This window comes from Aphelocoma coerulescens, chromosome 4, assembly GCF_041296385.1.
Source record: "Aphelocoma coerulescens isolate FSJ_1873_10779 chromosome 4, UR_Acoe_1.0, whole genome shotgun sequence".
NCBI lineage: Eukaryota > Metazoa > Chordata > Aves > Passeriformes > Corvidae > Aphelocoma > Aphelocoma coerulescens.
Genome location: NC_091017.1, coordinates 61,977,998 through 61,999,570, shown reverse-complemented (window position 1 = coordinate 61,999,570; position 21,573 = coordinate 61,977,998). Strand labels below are relative to the sequence as shown.

Genomic DNA, 21,573 nt, shown 5'->3' with positions numbered 1-21,573 from the left:
GGCACTAATGATAACAACGTAATCACTTTTTCTAAAAATTGCAAGACTAGGGTGGGTAGCAGTGCTCTCAGTGGTATGAAACCAAGCACTGTAAATATTCTTGGTCATCTGAGGAGGATCCAAGCTGAGGTACAAATGCTTTGGAACAGTCCCCTCCTCAGCTTGGCATGAGGCTTGGTAATGGGAGAGGAGAGCAAGAAGCAGGTGCCTACATGCAGCAGCATGAGCACAGGTTGGGTGATTGCTGTGCAAGTCACCAGGGTCCCTGAGGGGCTCACAGCCCCTGGAACTAACTGGCTGCACAACTGCTAAAGATTTTGGCCCAGTGTGCTGCAGTTTATAGCTTCTCCCCACAGGCTCCCAACCCTAAATTTTGTATAAATTTTAAACCATCTGCTTGACTGAAAAAAGGCTCTGATGAACTCTGTGAACAGAATTCTGATTACTGTGAACAGTGATCTTCTTATTAGTATAATTAGCATCACTTCAAACAAAATTCTACATTGTCAGGGCTCTGTTAACACATTTATAGTTCTCCTAACTGTGGCTTTTGTCAGTGATCTGTATGAACTGGGCAGAATATTTTTGCTTTGTTGTGTCCAAAAAGCATGCAAGCAAAGGAAAAACATCAGATTATTTTAGTATTCGAGCAGTGTATTGCAGTTTAATCAGAAAATTATGTCAATTATGGCCTTCTCTTACTTCCATGAAATTTCAGAATAGTTCTTCATGTAAAGTACATATTTAATATTCTTCTGGGCCTTTAAAAGAAGCAGGCCAAAGGATAGCAGTAGTGTAGAAATGAGAGGTTGATATTAGTGGTAATTTTCTATCTTCAAAAGTTGTTAAAGAAACCCCAATTACTTTAGGCAGAACAGTGAACCTGTCATGACTATAAAAATAATAATGGGCCCAGTAAGATAAAACCATGTGTTGTGAGTGGATGGTTTTCAAATTGTCACAAGCACTTCACAAGAGGCAAAATAAGAAAGTGAAAGGTTTTTTTTCATTAAATTAAAAATAACTAGATAAGACTAGAGTTAAGTAAACTTGTCATAAAGCTGTGATTTGACTAGTAAAAAACTTTATTTCTTCCTTCTATTATCATTATCCAGTCTGAAAACCTTTAATATACATGGCAAAGAACATTTCACTGTATGCCACATTTGCCAAAACCCTACATATTTGTATGAAGTGCTGCTGCATGTCTCAATCACAAAACAAAACATAAAAACACTTTTGTTGCTCTTGTCAGGACAATCTTTATTTTATTTGAAATTCACTTACAAAATAGCTAATCATCTCAGAATTTAGTCTCAATCTTCTCTTTATAGAGGGACAACTCACAGGAGAATTTAGGACCCTGTAGTGCACTTTCAACAGTACAACTGTATTTTAGAACAACTGCTATTCTCTGCAGAACCCTTGAAATTTGATGTCAGCAAAAAAGAGCAATTATACTTGAAGATTTCCACAGAGAGAAGGAAAGGATTCAGAATACTACTCTCCCTTCCAATGCCTACAGATTTTTTTTCCTTTTCTTTTTGCTCTTTAAGTAAATTACTGACATTAAGAATAGGAAGAAAAATGTCTCCAAAAATTGAATTAATCATCAAGGGAAGTTAAAGCCATTGAACATGAGTCAACCTAAATTACTTCTTTAGAGTTTGCTAAATTGCAAACAGCTTTAGTATGTCTATGTTTGCAAGTCCTCAAGGGTGAAGAATTCTTATAGGAATCCATAAGAACTCTATGAATAGACAATATGTAAGGGGAGGACCTAACATCAATATTTGATTGGTTTTGTTGAAGGTTGAATTATAATTTGAATAGAACAGCAAAGCACCTAGGTTATTCCATCAAACGTGCTGCACTGCAGTCTCTATTACTTATAGAAAACTAAACTTTGGTCCTAAACTATGGAAAGAAAGGTCTTCTGATCAAACAGAAGCATAAACCAGACAGCCAGGCAACAGCCAACCTAGTTTTAATACCCATTCTGAATCGACTAAGCAGCATCAAGCCTATCCTCTTGCTGTGTGGTTTCTCCTTTCACGTTAATGGGAGTTACAAGTGCAGCATAAATAAAGGGCTGCATCATACATTTGAAAGACTAAGTCATAAAGATACCTAGTCATGATAACCACTTGTGATCAAAATACAGTGGCAACAATGGGAAGATAAACAGGATCTCTGCCTATTTTTCTTCTTCCCAGTTCATTTTTTTTTTCTAATTTCTGTTTGAATGCAGATCTAGTACTGCCTGATGCAATGTATCTTCAGACATATTTAAATGTAGAGAAAGGAGAAACATGAAAATTATCCATTGTTTCAGAATTTTAAAGTACCAAATGTGCTTTAAGCAAGTGCTTATAGTACTCAAAAGATAAAAGAGCTTTTATAAAATAATCACATAAAACCACAAGAAGAGGCTCTTCAGTAAAAACAATTTAAAATATAAGTGCTTCCCCTATTACTAGTTATGAGAATCCTTTCCTAGATTAATCACAAGACAGTGTCTAAGCCTACTATCATCCACATTAAAGTAATTACAGTCTCATTAGCTTCAACTTTAATAAACAGGATGTTTTAAAAAAAAAAAGTATGCTAGCAACTTTCAGCGCCATCTGTGTCCCAACCTGAAAAGGTTACTTGGTTGCAAGACAGAAGAAACAATGTAAAAAGAATAAATTACTTCAATAATTCTCTGCTTATATTCACTGTCAGTTTACTAATTTCAGAGCTTTATAACTGAACCTAAGTGATTTCAGTTTCTAGAGGGATGCTACATGCAGCACTCAGCACTCAGCTTTAATTAAGGTTCCGTGTATCCCCAGGTTGCCCCAAGCTACTATTAACAGTCATCTTACTTAGTGAATGCAGAAGCCATGGTCTTGAAGGGGTTCTACATTAACTTGATAAAAGGTAGCAAAGTAATATAACCAGGCTCCTCTGGATACCTTTTTCTTGCAGTCTAGAGCATGGATTACACACTTCAGCAGTGATGATCCTGTCATGGAGCTTGAAGAAGCTGAGCAAGGCTCTCCCCTGATCAAAAATATCTTTAATATCTTTAATTTTCAAGAATAAGTTCAGTCATATTTTATGACTTATCTCTTCCATGGATGACATCATCAAATAAAGGTGTTAATAGCAAAGGAGTTCCAGAAGTCCACTCTACCATTTTGTGGCAGTCAGTAGAGTTTTGCAGAAGCAAGTAATTTTACTCAGCTTGGGTTTGTAATTTCACCTACACTGTGCTCTGCACTTACGACTTTGTGAGTTTGAATATGACACCTGTCCCAAGCAATTGCATTACTCCCTGCCAAATGGTAACATCACTTTTGCCATCCTTGGCCATACATTCCTTGAGACTTCATCAAGAAGCACCACAGAGCTCTCTGCTGCATAATACATCACATTCCAAGAACCTGGAGCTTGCCAGCTTGGGGAGAAGCTGTTTTCTGATAGTCTGTTATCTACAGGAAGCTTGGTCAGTAAATGCCAATTTGCTTTCCTAGTGTGCAAGGGTATGAACATTCATAACATAGTTACACAGTTCTTATGTCCAAAAAAAAAAAAAAAAAAAAAAAAAAAAAAAAAAAAAAAAAAAAATCAGTGAAAAAGAGGAAGCATTTTGAGTTTAATTCATATCTAAAAAAAAAAAAGCAAACCAAACACATGGATACTTATGGTGGTCAATTTAGTCCAACTTTTTTAGCCAAAAGGTAGTATCAGATTAGCAGATATAATATAGGTAGAGGGCATGTACTAAAAAGCTCAAGCATAGTAGTTGCAGTATTTCCTCAAAGTTCTTTATGTGGTATTAATTCTTATACTATTTAGTGGTTTATTTGAGGTACATCTATAGCCATGTTTTATTACATGTAAATTCTAATTTTCATTTTTGAAAATTAAGGATTTTTTTTATATTCACTTTGAAAAATATGGGGGAGTTTAATAAGTAAATTGTTGATTGAACTGACTGAATAGATATCTTCTCTCTACTAAAATAACTGGTATAGATTGACGAGTTCTAGTAGATTATATTTTCAGCACAGAAAGGTACTTTGACCAAATGTCCCACTGGAGCCTTTTGTATAAGACATGTAGGCCTGAAGACATTCATAAAGTCTGTCTTGCCCTCAGAACTGTTAGAGAGCTAATGTGCCCATCAGAACTATCTCAGTGTTAAACTTCTTTTAAACTCCCATGAGTTTTCAAAACCTAATGGATAATTTTCCTATGTGTGCCTTCAACACAAAATATAATCTGATAATCAAAAATTTAAAGTTTTAAAAGGTTGGGGTTTTGTCTGTGTTGGGGCTTTTTTTGCTTAATTTTCGCCATGTAACAAATGCTTGTAAAGCAGGTTGACACTCTGTTTTAAGAATGAACAAGTACTACGTAAGACCATTCTTGTTTAACAAGAAGAGTCCTGAAAAGCACAAACATTTCAGTTCATGCTTCTGCCTCAAATATTTTAATGTTTTTCATTAACACAATAGTTTTTAGTCATAAAGTTTAAGAACGAAAGTTTCACTCTTCCATCAGCAAAAAAAAAAAACAAAACCAAACAACAAAATAAAACAAAACAAAAAACGAACCATAATTGTGATATCAGTATCCCACCTAGCACTAAGGACAAAACTTCATATTAGGTGAAAATCTCCTATATTTTCAAATAAAGATGAAGAGTAAAATGTTCTGGTTTATACTATGAGACAATCACCAAATATTTCTCTTTATAAAAGAGGCTAATATTGACCTGAGCTCAGCTGAGCAGCTCCCTGTGTTCAGCAAATAACTGCAAAATTCTTTGACTCGACTGGAAACATTTTCTCTATATGAGTTAATGCACAGTCTTACAGCATCTGTTCTGACTGCATTTCTTAAGTGGGTCATTATGTAATATCTAGACGATGATGCTGTGGGCTATAACACATAAGGAACTTTCAGAATCATTAAGGTGAAAAATGTGAAAGAACTCCAGAACCCCTAACCCAGTTTATGTTTTCCCTGAGAAAAGATGACAGCTTAGTACATATCCCAGACTTAGGCTTGGAAAAATTCTGCAAAACCCAGTATCTTTATTTAACCTCACACTAGTATTTTTATTTTTCTGCACAGTTCTTTTAGGGATATTATAGATGTAAAACAGTGTCAAGTACCATATACACCTATACAATGAAACAGTAAATTCAATTATTTTTGATTCCTTTCACGATCTACATGCAGATCTAACATTTTCACACTAATGGCTCAAATTTCCAGCCATTAATGCTCACTTAGGCTTCTGAAGGCTCTTCACAAAAACAGATGACTAACAAGGTTGAACAGACAGATCTAAAGCTCTAAAGAAATGGCAAAAGGAACAGATCCTATTTTAAAGCATACAAAATTAGCAGGACTTTAAACAGAAAATTATACTGACACAACAGTTCATCCTCAAAAATTAGTTTCAGAAAGATCACGGCAATAATACGTAATACTTGAGTGCTTACATCTTGGAGTACATATTAAAGAAAACTGGGAGTTTTGGTGTGTCTATGCAGTGCTCTGAGAACTGAATTACTTAACTCTGACCATCTGAACTCTGAACATAACTTCCAACCCATGAATTACTGGTTAAGTGCACCTTACACTGCTAAAACACCCGTTCAATTTAATATGCAACTGCAGTCTTCCCTGACATTTGCTTAAAAATATTCAACCAGGTTTCTCTTCTCTTCAGTAAGAATCATCCCTAAAATAATTTCTATATACAAAACTGTGCAGTGAAATATAAGCAAAGATGAAAAATACAAAGAAAATCCCACAAGCATCCCAAGAAATTTATTTACAATTAATGTACACTTTAAAAAAGTGTTGTCAATTTCAGTCCCAGCATCATACAAAAGTTGAGGTGGGAGGTGCCTTCAGAGGTCATCTGGTTTCACCTTCCCTATTCAAGCAGGGCCACCTAAAGCAGGTTTGCCCAGAACCATCTGAAGATGGCTTTAGACTATCTCCAAGGAGGGAGATTCCACAACGTCCATGGGTAACTTGTGCCCAGTGTTTGGTCACACCCACACTCCTCTGTTCAGAAAACCCCCTGTGTTTCAGCTTGTGCCCATTGCCTCTGCTCTTGTCACTGGGCATCGCTGAAAAGAGTCTGACTTCACCCTCTTTGCTCCCTCCCTTCAGGTATTGATTTACATTGATGACATTTTCCCTATGTCTTCTTTTCTCCAGGCCAAACAGTCCCAGGCCTTTCCTCACAGACAGATGCTCCAGTCCATTCATCACCTTTGTGGACCTTTGGTGGATTCTCTCCAACATGCCCATGTCTCCTTTGTACTGGTGAGCCCAGAACTGGACACAGGACTTCCTCCTGGTGTGGCCTCACCAGTGCTGAATGGAAACTTTCAGAAACTTTCAAGCTTCAAGAAATTACCATTAATAATGTCTATCTTTAGCTTCCATTATGGAAAGCCTTTCCCTTATACAATTCTGGGGAAAATAAACCTGTGTGATTTTTTGCAAGTTAACTGAATATGGGAGATAAGTCTTCATGTATTTGAGATTTCAAAACCTTTTTCACAGTAGGCTGAGAAAGAACTCACATGAACTAAGAATAAATCTGGTAGTGACATTATCTTTGAAATTATTTCATTCAGAAGCAATTTAGCAATGTTTAGAAGTATAATCACTCTGAATATAAATTTGATTTCTTAACGTAGAAAGAAATTGTGAAGTGTAGTGATTCAGCACGAAAATATGGCAAATATAAAATTAAGTTAATTTGGCTTTGTGGCTATTTCTATGGCAAACAGTGCTAGTATTAGACTTCAAAGCCAGGGTGTGCAAGGAAAACCCTCCCCAATGCATATGTTCAAACTCTAAAAGTACTTTAAAACAGTTTTGAAACATTCAACAAGTTGTATTTTTGCCCACTATTTTAAAAGTTCCAACTCCAGTGCCATAACAAACTAATGTAATTTAGAAAAATAGCCAACTTTCATGCAGGGTTATACTCTTTACAGTGCTATTACCTAATTTTCTTTCTCAGTTTTTACTGATCTTTTATATTCTCTCTGGACAAGCAATTGCATCCTGAAACACAGAAATTACAAGAAGTTACCAGGGGGTGTTGCATCATGTTGCAGAACTGTCTGCAAAGAGCCAATCTAAGACACTGTATTTACCAAGACCAGCACTGACACTCCAGCACACGTCTTCTGCTTTTAAAATCTCTGATGTTTATTTTTGACACAGTTATACACTTTCCTATTGAAGAAGGCATCTCGCTGATGGCAGTTCTGTAATATGTTCTGCACATGTGCTGTTCCAGTCACAACCAAACAAGCAGCCTGAATACACACAATAAGAATTAATTGCAAATTGTCAATCAGGCAAGTGATAGCAGCTATCAGAAAATGAGAAGCAGCTTCTGCATAATGATGCTTATGCTTGATGATGGTGATTAGATGTTAAGAAAATCTCTGACTGAAAATTTGGTCCTAGAAAGACACAATTTTGGGGGTATTAATATAGTAAATCCTAAAATAAGTAGGCCTAATCTTGAAAAAAGCATCCCTAAAATGTTAGCATGATCCCTAAGTTTGTCTCTATTAATTCCCTGAGATAGAAAGGATCGTATTTGAATTCTGCCAGAGATGGAAATGTGCAAACAAGCTCACACAACTTCTGGGTCCCAAAGAATGGGAAAGCTCCCAGAGTTCTGTCTGACATGTGGACCTATTAGCTTTTCCATTCAGATCAGGAACGTGCTTTCAGAAGTCACCTAATGGTTCTCATCATGGAATGCTCTTGGAATACACTGATTATTTTAGGTGAAACTAAGTGGGAAGATGTGTTCCAGAAGCTCACTTAATGAACTACAAATATTAGCAGGCATTTAGTCAATTGAACTAGACTAGAATTAGTCTGAAGTGGAGCTCTGTAATAATTTTTATTCATTATTACTCAAACAGTTTCTCCCTGCTGTTCCGAGCTACTGTTTCCCATATTTAGTCATGGCCCAAATGCCTAGAATGACAAAGTAACAATTTTTCCCACAAGACTTCTCAATTTCATTTCTCTATCACTTACAAATTATTCTTCAAGACTTCACAAAGTGTCCAGTAATTTAAGACAATTAAGACAATTTAAGACAATTCTGATCAAAAAGCACTGTGATCCTATCATCCAAAAATAATGTCGTTCTCTCCATCACAGTATTATCAAAGGTGCATTATTACAGGCTTAATAGTTTCATAAAGGACCACTGAGTAGATGAATAAAAAGTTATACAGAAACAGACACAACAAATAGAACTCACTGCACACTTTATTTCCAGCTAAGTTCAACTGTCTAACAAAATTGTTCTGAAGGAAAAGGGCAGTGCTAGAATGATATACTTGCAGAACATTTAAAATAAAAATTCAGAGGGAGAATAAATGATGTGAAGATGAAGACACACAATGCATAAAATAGATTAGTTGTGATGGATGTTAACATAACTGTCGATCAAAACACTGTAAGCTGACAAAGTATAAAGAAAAGAAGATGATGTTATATATTCATATAAAAATCAAGTGTAGCATTTTCCCAGCAAAGCCAAAGCAAGGAATGCTGATTGGTATAAAGCCAGAGCACCAGCTCCCTGCCTCCAGAGGACTGCCTGATAAAAGCCTCTGCCTGGGCTCGTTAATACAGCTTTATCACATCTCACAACTGAAGTCAAACACACTGTTTAATTTATTAACATCCACAGACCAGCTATCACAGAAGTCTCCTGGAGCTACAGGCTTAAAGAACCATATCCCTAAACTATCAGACTATAAAAATGAATTTGGGAAAGACAGATAATAAATCCTCTATGGTCATTTGCATGCAAGTGCCATTCTAATGGTGGTTTTAATCAGGCAGTGGGCAAAAGTTAAATACTTTTTGGAGTATGCACACCAAAAATTGTAACTAGAAAAGCTTAAGCTGGTATAAAAGTTAAAGTATATGACATCTTCTTGATTAAAGCCTCTAGACACACCAGCCTTGAAAAATGAGAGAAGAATGAGCACACCCTATTTTATCATTATAATAGCATTTAGTAAAGACACTCATAAAAACGGAGGCACATCTTATCAAGTGTGAGATGGTACAGCACTGATAAAAATAATCTGAATAAGAAGTGCTTGAAACTTCAAAAGCTTTGCTATTGCCTGTGACATTGACTTTTCATGTTAAAAAATTGTTTAAAGTAACTGTCTTCAGTTTTTATTTATGGAAGAGAGAAATAAGAAGTTCATGCTACATATCAAATGCTCAAGAGATAAAATATTCTTAGAAAAGATAGAGTTCATAAAAGGGTCACTGACAAAGTTTTCTTTCTGAAGATCCAAATGCAATAAATAACTGGAAAGCAGTGCAAGTTAAAGCTGCGCTTTTTCATTTGTTTGGAATATTGTTCACATCATAAAAGAGACAAATTCTGGAGGCCCTTGAGAATCCATGCAGTCTTCCATCAAGCTTCCCATAGTGATGAGGGAAAGCTGATGGTTGTTATTTCTTGCAAGACAATGATTCCTACCTCATCCCAAATTCTTGAGAGCTGATTCATACAAAGAGTTGTGCACTGCAAGGGCGTAACTTACTCCCAACATGAACTGGGAGTAGCTGATCTCATCTCCATGGAAGCAGTAACTTCTACAGAGCTCTTGTAGCATGGGAAGAATTACCATCAACAGGGGTAAACTGTAATTTCTCCTTTGTGATAGACAGATAAGTTGAAATCTTTACCCTACTTTTAGTTTTCCGATTTTGAGCACTGTAGTTACTAAGCTTCCAACAAGTTTGCAAGTTAGAAGATAAAAAGCAACACTCAGAAACTAGCTATCATTTGCAAATGATAATTTAGACGACATCAAGTAAATTTCCAGAGAAATTATCCATCTTGTTAAAACAGAATGGAGAAAAACTATTTAGGTGACAACTGTGTATCTGGGAAGTCTGTCACTGCTGAACATGTTAAATCACAAGGTGAGGACGGTGGAAGGCTGCTGTGGAAGCTACAGCAGTTCAGACTTGAAACTATAAACAAGACAAAAATCTAAGACATACCAAAGAAGGTTTTTGTCCTATTCAGTACTATAAAATCTTGGCTATGTATTTCATCCATTTTGGGTACCAAGCTTTACATTTAAGAAGATTTACAACTTTAGGACTAGGAAACAGATTGTATCAGGAAAGATAAATTCTGGAATAGATTAACCAGCAATGTCATAAAGCATCCAGTAGTGGTGAATTTTAAGTACCTTAAGCAAAAAGCTATCTGAACCAACATATGAATATTTGATCCTACCTTGGGGAATCAGGACAAATAGGAAGATTTCTCAACTCCTCTTCCAAAATATTTTTCTGTGATTGCATGGGTTTTTATTGCTTTTATCTCAAAAGTATAAATGAAATCCAATGTAATAGAATTTTTGAGCTGGATTTTGTATCAGGATTTTGCCCTGAGCAGGTGGTATAGATTACACACAGTTGCATGCAGTCAGCCTGGTTAGTCACTGTCTGCCTAGCATCCAGAGACAAATATAAACATGTAAAATTGACTGAGTATATGTCAATTTATTTTGTCCTCAGCCAAAAAATTCACAGCTTTTTCAGTGGTGGGATTTTTTTCTTATAATACAAGTTTCTCGGATGAAGATATTACACAAAAATCTCAGCATTCCTTGAGGAAGTTTTGTTTCCCAGAAAGCAAATAATTAACTGACTCCTAAAAGCTGCAGTTTTGGTCATTTAAATTAGAAATACTCTCTATTATTTTGACTAGGTAAACAGGCTCTCTTTTGATATCTCTATTTGCTTCTCATATTCTCACATTCTTTCACATTATATTAGCATGATAAGATTACATTAGCATTAGAAGGTGTATTGTCAGTATATTTGGGTATCCTTTACAGCTCCAGTTTTGGCTTATGAAATTATGGACTATGCAGGAAGAGACAAAAGCTTTATTTCTTCCCTTCTCTGTAAGAGGTTTCAGAATTTGAAGGACTAAAGTCAACTGTTCAAACACTTGACTAAAGACAATTGTTCAAAGGCACAGCAAGTGTCTTTCTTAAGTATAACAGGATGATCCTCAGTTGCACACACTGCACTGTACTGCAGTTGCTGCAAGATCAGGTTTTCAATCATAATGAAAGAGGCACTAATGGATCCAGAAGATCTGCATTAATTGCTTAAGTGCAAGGTGCATTTAATCAATACACATCCTTCTTGGAACATAAAATATTGTGTGTTATTGCAACAAGAAACGATCTAATGAACTGCGTGTTCACTTTTGCATACTCATTTATTCTGACATTACACCTGCAGAATGGAAAGTATACCATTTCCACAGTCAGCACTGTGAGTTGCCACTTTCCAAATAGTGGTTTGATAATGCCATCAACTTTTTCTTGCTCATTTTCATGGAGAAATTGCTCACTTAACTGACAGCACTTCTGTACATATTCTTTGTGAAGAGGCTTACATGAAAACACACTATTAATGCTTTGGGTTCTTGAAAGGAAAAGAAAAATAAACCAAAAAAAGGTGCCTACTTTCTTCTGAATTCCTTAATTGAAAAAACCCTAACAGATTATCAGCCTAGTAGTAATTTAAATGCTGTTGATTAAAGTGACTGCTGATAAAATACTGCTTAATAAGTCATTAGAAATTTACTGACACCTTTTACATAGTTTTACCATCTAAACAGGTCAAAATATTCTTACTTTTGCATTTCTAAGTATAGGCAGTCACTTTTGAACTCTGGCAAAGTAAAACATACAGCTAAATTATTATTAGAGACTTGGTTTTTTTAGTACTATGTGGGATTTTAGCTGAACACCTCCCATCTCTTCAGGAACAAAAAAAGTTACTGATTCTTAAGAAGTTTGGGGTGGCTCAAAGACTTTAGATACAGGAGGAGATCTTTGTAAGTCTATATTGAAACAGAATTGCTTTATTGTATTTAAGCATAGGAAAATTAGCTGAATACAAACAAAAGGTGTCGCTGACACAAATATTTTCATGAGTCAAAATAATGTCTAAAGATTGTTCAACCCTGCAAGTTAAGCAATTAAGCAAGGTATATAAGTCTGTCTAATTTTAAGTCCTGCTAGTTCATATTTTTAGTAAAGATTTAATGTACTGGGAGAAACTTGACAGCAGGTGTGCCATGTAAAGAACTATGCCACTATACCCTCAGTCATGTCTGTTTCCTCCTCACTTTAACCTCCACTTGCTATTTTTTCCTCCAGTCTGCCAGAATTCTGTTTTATAAAACATGCATTAGAGACCACTGGCTCCACCAGATGCATCACCTACTCTCCTCTCCTTTGAGTGACAATCAACCAACCAAGAAAGAAGCATATAACCCAAAAATAACATCCCTCTGAGGAAAAAGATTATGCAAAAAAGGTCAGAAAGTGCTCATTTAGCTGAGGGATTCACATGTGCTTCCAAGTGACAAATAGGCAGAAGCAGGAGTCATTGCATGAGAGAGTTGGAGGTGTCAATCTCCTGCAAAGAGGTTTGTTGTCATCATCATGTCAAAGAAGGCAGAAAGGGCAACACCTATCACCTGTCTAACCTAACCTGTCTACCAAACTCATCCTGCTATCCGACCTCCTCTTTTCCATCTACCAGGCAGAGAAGGCTGGAAGCAACAGCTTTGAAGCAAACAACATAGTGAGTAGACAGATCCTAGATACCGAGGCACTTCTCTGATTTACCAAGTTCTGGAAGGCAGGCTGGGAAGATAATACACAATGTGGCATATTCCAAAAAAAAAAAAAAGGAACTGGGAAACCACACTTCATCACCACCACAAAAATGAAAGAATGATGCAATATATAAAGTAGACCTAGTTACTGAAACAATAGCATGAAAATCTCTGTATTTTAATCATACTGCACTTCCTCACAACTTGTATAACTACTGTGTTTGTTTTTTTTCTTAGACATCTTGGATTTGGTAGACTGGCTGTGCAGAAATCAGGGCAGCACCTAAGAGCATGTATATGTCAATTACAGCACCTTTTTAAAAATAACAACAAACTTTAATGTGTACTTGTTTCAGCAGGTGAATGCTGCTAGCACACAACACCCTGAACAGTCTAGGTTTATCTTTCTTTAGTGATAGCATTACAACAGGTGATACTCTTTATAATGTCACATCAGAAAATACAATAACTTCAAATGTCTATAAATCAACATGAAAAATAATACACGGAATAGAAGGAGTGAATCATAAGATATGCAGTGTACAATTCACTTACTGAGCACTGGAATATAAGTCAATAGTCAGAATGATTAAGGACATCTGGGTATCCCCTGGTTAAAACCAGCTACACTGTCAAAACCTATGGGGATCAGAGGAAACACCTATCATACTGCTACCAGAACACAATGAAGCAAAACACGAATCTATGGTTGCGTATCCTTGATATACATCTGTTACGTTGCTTCAACGGACTATTCTTTAGGATTTTTCTCCTACTTATTTTAAAATAAACAGGATTCAATTATCTCTGTCTAAAGGTAACAGAATAGCAGATCCAGATCCCAGAGTCCACTTGCTCAGATACCACTGAAGCCACACACATAAAAGGCATTTCTTGATCTTTGTCCTCTCCTTTCTTTTAACCACTCAGGTAAGGACTGTAATCCCACAGTGTACTTTTCATTCTCCCACCAAGCCTCTGCACTGGGAAACCACATGCACACAGACAGGGATGCTCCTGCCAGCAACTGTGCTAATTGTGAGTGTGTGCAGGGGCTTTCCCTGATCCATCTCAGTTCCTGGACAGGGAGGGAGCACCCGCTGCTGCAAAATGCCAAGGAGTAGTTGGTGCAACATTGTTTGTTTTAGAGTGTGCCAAAGCGTCTCAAAAAAGGTCAATCTTTCTCCAGTGTTCTTTGAAACTATGAGCTGCAACATTCATGCAAAAAAAAAAAAAAAAAAAAAAAAAAAAGCATTATAGTAGTACTGGTCCAGGTATTTGAAAATGTTATTATAGTTTGTTAATTTATGCTGCTTTGCATGTACACATCTCTACATATAAAATTCCAAACATCAATGTTCAGTTGCAACAGTGCTTGTATCTGACAGATATTATATAATGTGACTTTCAAAAGATCATCAAGTTGCATCATGTATGCAAGTTAAAATTAAAAAAAAACCAAACAAACAACTTTTTTTCTCTTTTTCAACTTACTGCAATTGTTTTGGAGAAATCTTTTCTTTATATAATGTTTCTCTTTTGGCACAAAGTTGTTTTTAATGTGTTTTTATTATAACATGCACTGTAATACCATTAAAATTTCTAAATCAAATAACTACATTTAATTCTAAAAATCCTTATTCATTGCATTTATTCCCACTGGTATCAAAGGGTTTAGGAATAGTCACAATAATCAAACAACTTACTGTGATGATACGCTGTTCTGGTCATTCCTACTGTGAAGAACCAGACCATCATCACACTTTATGGCTACTGTTTACCTTTCTAATAAATCCTACATGTTTCTTCTGGATTATTAACAAAAGCTTGATTCAAAAACTAAGAATAAGATTTTCTCTACTAAATCCTAATAACTACAGCAATATTCATAATCTCTCTGGAGATACTGAGAGGTAACTGAAAATTGTGAAAACAAGTAAACTTTATCAGTAAAGTTGGGGGGCTTTTTCCCTGTCATTAAAATAGTAAACCCTTTCTTACTGACTGCATGAAATAGAGCAACCACCTTGAAGTCTGTGTCTTAGGACATTCAAAGCCTTTAAGTTGGAATAATTCTTTTTATGCTGTCACCACTTAGCCACTTTGTGGCATACGGGTATAATGTGCTGTGTAGTGCTAGGCATTTAACTGTGCTCGAGGATTATGCATTATCTGGTGAAAAACACCTGGTAGAAAAACAAAGATATTATCTCCTATAATAAAACCCAAACATTTAAATGCACCATTTTTATTAATAGGGCAAAACATTTTTATTTTAAAATTCACTATTATCATGCCTTCCACCTGTAGTTAATTTCTCCAGTGGACACATAAGCATATATGACTTCCATACCACTGTTTGTATTGCTGCAGTATAAATTATAAACATACAAGAGGGGGTCGCAACTATAAAGTGTGTCTCTAAAGAAATTTCTTTTATAGGTGAAAAAGAATATAAAAGAGAAACACTATATTTATTTTCAGACCTCTGACAGAGCTCCTTTTAATACCATATTAAGTCTCTGCTGGGCTGCCAGAAATAAAACACAGTATGAGCTCAGATCTACAGCTTTTATTCTGTGTTTGGGTTTATTCTTAGAGGCGAATGGATTCAATATATTTTCAACCCAACCACATATTTTAAACTGCTGCCAGTTTATAGCTGTCTACAGATCTCCCAAATTCATAGAAGTAAATCTAGAGCCCAACCTCCTCCGCTGCTGCATGCATGAAGGTGATAACACAGAAATTATCTCTCCTGTAGAGTGTGAGAATGAAAAATGATGAGGAAAAAAAATCAAACCATAATCTATATGATCTGATATGATGACTTCTGCAATGCAATTACAAACTAATAATTAAGAACATCACAGAATAATTGGATTCCATGCTTTCCATAGTTCTATAGGCTCCAAAACACATACATACACTTTTGTTTACACTCTTCCACATTCTACCTCGTGTCCTCAGTGGGAAATCCAGGCCAAATACTAGCCATCAAAGCAATGGAAAGCAAAGCCCTTAGCAGAACCTGGATTCTGAAAGGAAAACTACTATCAAAAAACTGTCTATGTCAAAGTGTTGTCCATTTACTTTTGATGCAGCAATACATTACAGTTCAGGCCCAACATTACAGAGATAAACCATCCCATTAACCACCTCCACCTGCACTGCCACTCTGTGCTCCAAGTAATGAAGGGTTGGTATCTGCACTCCTTATGTCCCAGAATAGGCCCAAGCCTATTATTATTGAAGTGTGTGCTAACGAAGGGAATCCTACTTGGTTCAGACTATATCAACTACAGCTACTGAAATACGGATTTGGCTCCTTGACTTCCAAGCCCACGAACATTTGCTAATGTTTTCTCTCTCATCTCAAGTAGGAGTAATGGCCTCTGCTCATAGGAGACAATAAATGGCCAGCACTTGTTTGGCAAGGAAGAGTTCATATACAGTCTATTTTGGTACCTGTAATAAAGAGAGGACAAGCAGAATTGGGGAGGGGGATGGGGAGAAGACAGTAGGACAGCCTGGCAGGAATGCACATATCTAGGAAATAGTGAAGCAATCAGGTGTTGTATTTTTAGATACTTTCTTTTTCAAGTGCCAAAGATTCCGAATAAATCACAATGGCAAACTGAGAGCCTGAGATGGGATAGATTACAGCTGAATGCTGCACAGATCAAATATTCAGCTCCAACCCAAAGCATAAGTCCTAAGTGCTTATCTGATACATTGTAAAAGCTTTCCATGACACACACCAGCTACTCCTTTGATGGCTACACTTACTGCTAGATACCATATCTGCCTCTATATGTTTTAAAATGTCTAAAACCACCTGGTAAGCATAAGTTCTCTAAGCCAAGTATACCTGAAACCTTTCCAGATGTTCAGCTATTTATATATCAACTCTCCAAGCATAAGTAGTAACCTTGAAAGATGGAATAATGAATAAGAAATCTGTATTTTGTGAAAATTGGTATTTACATGATGTAAAATTTATATTGATGGAAAGCCAAGATATTTTCAGCATTCATGTCAAATATGACTCTCTGTAACAGAATTTTGCATGTAATTACTTCTTTACACTCATTGAACAGAGGAACCGGAGATGGAGGCAGAACTCAGATTTTTCACAGAGGCTTATGCTGCAGTCAGTTCTCTCAAGCATCAATTATTTCCTCCACCCTGCAAGAGTAGAACGTATATTTTGCACTTAAAATATTTTTATCTCCTTGCATGTCCGTTATACATATACATCCTTTATTAGATCATGAGTCCATTTAATTTATTCCTTCCCTTCTGTATTTGCAGATTTCACAGAAAAAGCATTGCATGTGGAAGCAGCACTTCTAGCACAGTCTAGACAAGATGGCCCAGCACCCTGTCCATCTGAATCTTAAAAGTGTCCAATGATGAAGAGTGTCTGGAGACAACAGATCATTATTAAAAACAGTGATGCTGACTCCTGACTGACACAAATCAAAGCTTTCACGCTGATATGAATATTGGTGCAAATCACTTGGAAAGTCAGTACCTGCTTTTCATCGTGTCAGATGAATCCCAACTGAGATATAAAGAAATTGGTCCAATACATAACACTAACACATAATAAATTTTATCTCAACGCGTGAGATACAAAATCTGTTTCCTCCTTTCCCTCCTCCCACCTCTTCTTTTTTTCCTGTAATTGTTTCCCAGTATATTTTTTATCACTTTCTTGCTTTTTCCCTAGCATCCCTTTTCCTAAATTCCTATTTTCAGCTTATTCAATATGTAATTTTTTGTCCTTTTAGCACTATTTCCTTTGTCTTCTAAGAATGCCCCAAGCAACAAGAGCAAGTCATTCATTAAAAGCAAAAGTGAGCACTAGTGCACAAGGATCTCTCAGAGGTATGGCAGAGAATATTTTAACTCTAAGTAAACTTAAAGTTGGATAAACACTGCTTAATAATACTATTTGTTCCATTGTGGTCCTTCTGCCCACAATGTAGAAATTACTGCCTCTTTCCTAACATGAATTTGTGACTGCCTTGTCTAAGAAGCAAAAACCTTCAAAACTTGCCATGAATGACACCATGGCTTTTGTAAATATTTCCATTTTTGAGTAAGCGTGGTCATACTGGTCAGCACAATCCCCATTCTGAATTCATCACACCCTAAAGCAAAGCAACCAGTTGCTGTGGTGATGTCTTATTCATATCAGTATTCCCAACAGCTTAAGTTTGTCCTAGATATTGAACCCACAGGACACTTTGTGATTAAACTTGTTTTTACCCATACAAACTTTTACTGATAATCTCCCTCTGCTCTTCTCATTTTGCCATGACACTGCATGCCTTTACCCAGTAGCAGATGAGTTTTGGCTATGACTAGAACAAATGCAGCTTTCTGATAGATAAAACATTGATTAAGACAATTTCATGAGGCAGAGGGATGAACAGTTCATTGTTACAATGGCTCAGTATTCCACAGAGGACACATTCTGTTACTTCAAGAGCTCTCAGCAGTGTTAATTGGCATTAATTTGAATGCCCTTGAATCAGAAGATGCCCTGTAAGGTGCAAGATTAAATGTAAGGAGATGATCAGCTTAAGGCAGCCACTACCTGTTAAAATGTACAAAATGTTGCCTTTGTCAATAATAGTTTTCATCATTGAAGCTGCCTGTGCGTTATTTGGGCTTTATTTCACTTGGAAAAATGAAATTGAGGAACAGTCACACTTTTGTTGGTTTCATTTTCTGACTCTCGTGCACTAACATCAAATCCCTGTAACAACTCTTCTGCAGGCATTACCATTTAAAAATAACCAATGTTTGAAGCTATGATTCTATTTGAAGAGAATTAATGAGAAAAAATCCACCTTCCTTGTTAAAAATCCAACAGACAGGTACACTCAGAAATGCTGATGGCCCTGAAAATGAGTTGAACGTTTAAGAGCCTGAAGGGAGACAGCTAGAAAATGGAAAGGAAAGTTTAGACGAAAAACGGCCAAAATTGTGGGAAGATAAAAATAAATGGGCCCTCTCACATAAGGAGAAAGCCCAGAGGAGTGAAGCTAGACACTAGTTAGCTTCACATCACATCACATCACACTGGTGATGAGATATGTTGAGTATTGTGTGTCATTCTCCAAAAGAAAGGAGGTATTTCTTTTTAGCTCTGTCATTTTTGTCTTTCCACATTCTTCTTCTGGCATAAAAACTTATTTTTGAGAAACATTTTTCCTACAGTAAGTCATGTTTCAGTCAGATTTTGCTTTGTATTCTAAGGGAGTGCAAAAGTGTATCTTACTTCTTCTCACCATTACAAGCTTAAAGTGAATTAAAGCTGTCATTAATTTTTAAAAGCTACTAGGCATGCATATAAAGAGAACCAAAACAGAAAACACATCTAATATAGGGCTCAACTGAAGACAATTTCCATAAAAATATGATCTGGGTATTTCATAGTACTTGCATGGTATGGATTCAGATCATATTTCCCCAATTTTTCTACAGACACTTTCCTGTTATTGCGAACTATACCTGTAAGAAAAAACTTTAAGCTTTAAACTCTCTTTATGCTTCAATACCTACATTAATGATCCATAAACCAAATAATTCCTCAACAGGAGCCCTGCAAATCCACTGTGTCAAAATCACAACCTCAGTTTTTTTTAGCCTGAACAGTCCTGCATGGTGGCTGCATAGGTAGTCAAGAGCCTGCTCAGTGTTTGTCACTGATGATGTATGTGTTATGGAAAAACAGTTTGACTTTCGGACCTCTAACAGACTAGAGCTGGAAGGCTGACAGTGGTATGTAGAGGGAAAAGTCTAAATTATAATTTGGGGGGGTTGGATCTGAAAAGTAGTGAGAAGTACCACAACACCACTTTGGTGGCCGTGTCCCTTGTTGGATAATCATGACTACACATTTTTTTCCCAAAACTTTAATGAACTGCAAAGATGGATTTACAGTTGAGCTGATAGCACAGTCAAATACAAGAGTTCCCTATCCCAAACACAAAGGATCTGGTATCCTATGTGAAAGGCTACACATCCTAAAACACTAAAAAAGCTAGGACAGTAGGAAAAGAGAAAAACCACATAGAATCCAACAGAGAACACATGGCTGTGAACCTCTTCTAGGAAGCAAAAGATTTATTCTGAAGCATTAGAAATCAAGCAAATGGTGGGATTGCACTGTGTCTTTCAAACAACTTGTTGGTAAGACTACTCTTCTACACTGGCATCACAGTTTATGAGATATCTAGCTGCACAGCAAGAAACATATTTTCTAAGAAAAGAAGTTTCTCCTGGTTTTGACTGCCTGTTTTGCAAAGTTTTTCATTAACTGTCCAACCATCCTCTGCTTACCCAGCTGTCTTGAGCTGAACACCTTTCTCAGCAACATCCTCTTACACACGCTGCAGCCAAGAAGCTTCATTTTTAAATAACTGGGAAAAAACTCTTAACACTCCAGGAGTCACAATCACTGTGGAGGATAGCAAAGCATGCTTTTCTTCTCCCTAAAATGCAAGTTATCCTGTAGCCTTTCTCAGGTGAATGCGCAACTGCAATTTGAGATACGGAGAAAAGAAAGGCACTTCTGGCTTACCAGAAGAAGGGAGTCTCCATCAAACAGTTGTCACTTAGGCACCAGAGAGGTACAATGGAGACCACAGCAGGGAGGTGTAAGGGGGACTGACCAAAATTATCTCCTGGGAGTTGGTAACTAGAGAAGGTATACCCTGGAGGTTCATACCCAGCCCCAAGTCATTTCAGCAAAGGCAAAAGTACCAGTTAGGTCAGAGCAGGCATCTTAGGGCGGGATACGAGAAGCCCTGAACGCTTCTTAGCCCGAGATCCCAGGCATTAAGCGTTTGCTTACTGTCCCCATAGACACACACACACACATTTGCCCACGACTACACGGGTGCGTTCACCCCTCGCAAGCGGGCAGGCAGCTCCCCCCTCCCCGCCCCATGCCAAGTTGCCAGACTTGCTGCCCAAAGGAGAGGGGACGAGACCCCAAATTAACTCAGAGAAGCAGCCTCGCGTCCCCGCGCTGCCCGCGTCCTACCGCCTGTGGAGCTGGCCTCCTCCAGCTGCGCCGAGATGCTCTCCACTCTCCTCACGTCCATGCTGGGAGGCGCCCGGAGCCGCGGCGGGAACGCGCGGCAGCACCGCCGCGCCGGGGCCGCGGAGCCGGAGCGGAGCGGGAGCGGGGCTGGGAGCGGGGCTGGGCGCGGCGGAACGGAGCGGGAGCGGGGCTGGGAGCGGGAACGGGAGCGGGGCTGGGAGCGGGGGAGCGGCGGAGCGGAGCGGGAGCGGGAACGGGAGCGGGGCTGGGAGCGGCGGAGCGGAGCGGGAGCGGGGCCCCGCCTCGGCGGCTGCGCCTCCCCCGCCACCCGCGCGGCGCGGGGCGGGCTCGGTGCGGGGCTCCGGGGGCCGCGACCCCTTCCCTGCCGGGAGAGCGAGGGCTCGGGCTGGATCGCCTGCCCCGCCGGGATGCCCCGGGGCCGCTGCCGCCGCGGGGCTGAGCCGGCACCTGCGCCCCGGACCGGCCCGGGAGCGGGGCGGCCGCGGGGACAGCCCAGAGGCAGAGTCCGGCAGGGCCGGGCCGCCCGCCCGCTCTGCTGCGCGGCCGCACGCAGGTGGTTCCCGCTTCACCTGTTAGCCTCAGGCTGCCCGGGACACGGACCGGCACTGAGCACAGGGGAGCTCCCATCGCAGCTGCGCTCCTCGAACACCCCTGTCAGGCTAGCACAGGCTGGGAGCACTCCCTAAGCCCCAGGGTATATTTTGGAAGGGATTGGAAAGGGCATTTTAAGACA

At 38.3% G+C, this 21,573-nt stretch overlaps 1 protein-coding gene across 2 annotated transcripts in view; it reads right to left on the bottom strand.

Annotated features, from left to right (window-relative positions):
• The window catches only part of KCNIP4 (potassium voltage-gated channel interacting protein 4), a 399,406-nt gene extending 378,287 nt beyond the window's left edge, over positions 1-21,119 (bottom strand). Inside the window, exon 1 of one of the 2 annotated variants that reach the window (XM_069014342.1) lies at positions 20,820-21,119. In XM_069014342.1, coding sequence (XP_068870443.1) covers positions 20,820-20,880 — 61 coding nt within the window. In that variant the 5' untranslated portion in view covers positions 20,881-21,119. The remainder of the gene's footprint in view (positions 1-20,819) is intronic. The other variant, XM_069014346.1, reaches the window with a different exon arrangement.
• Positions 21,120-21,573: the final 454 nt, after the last annotated feature.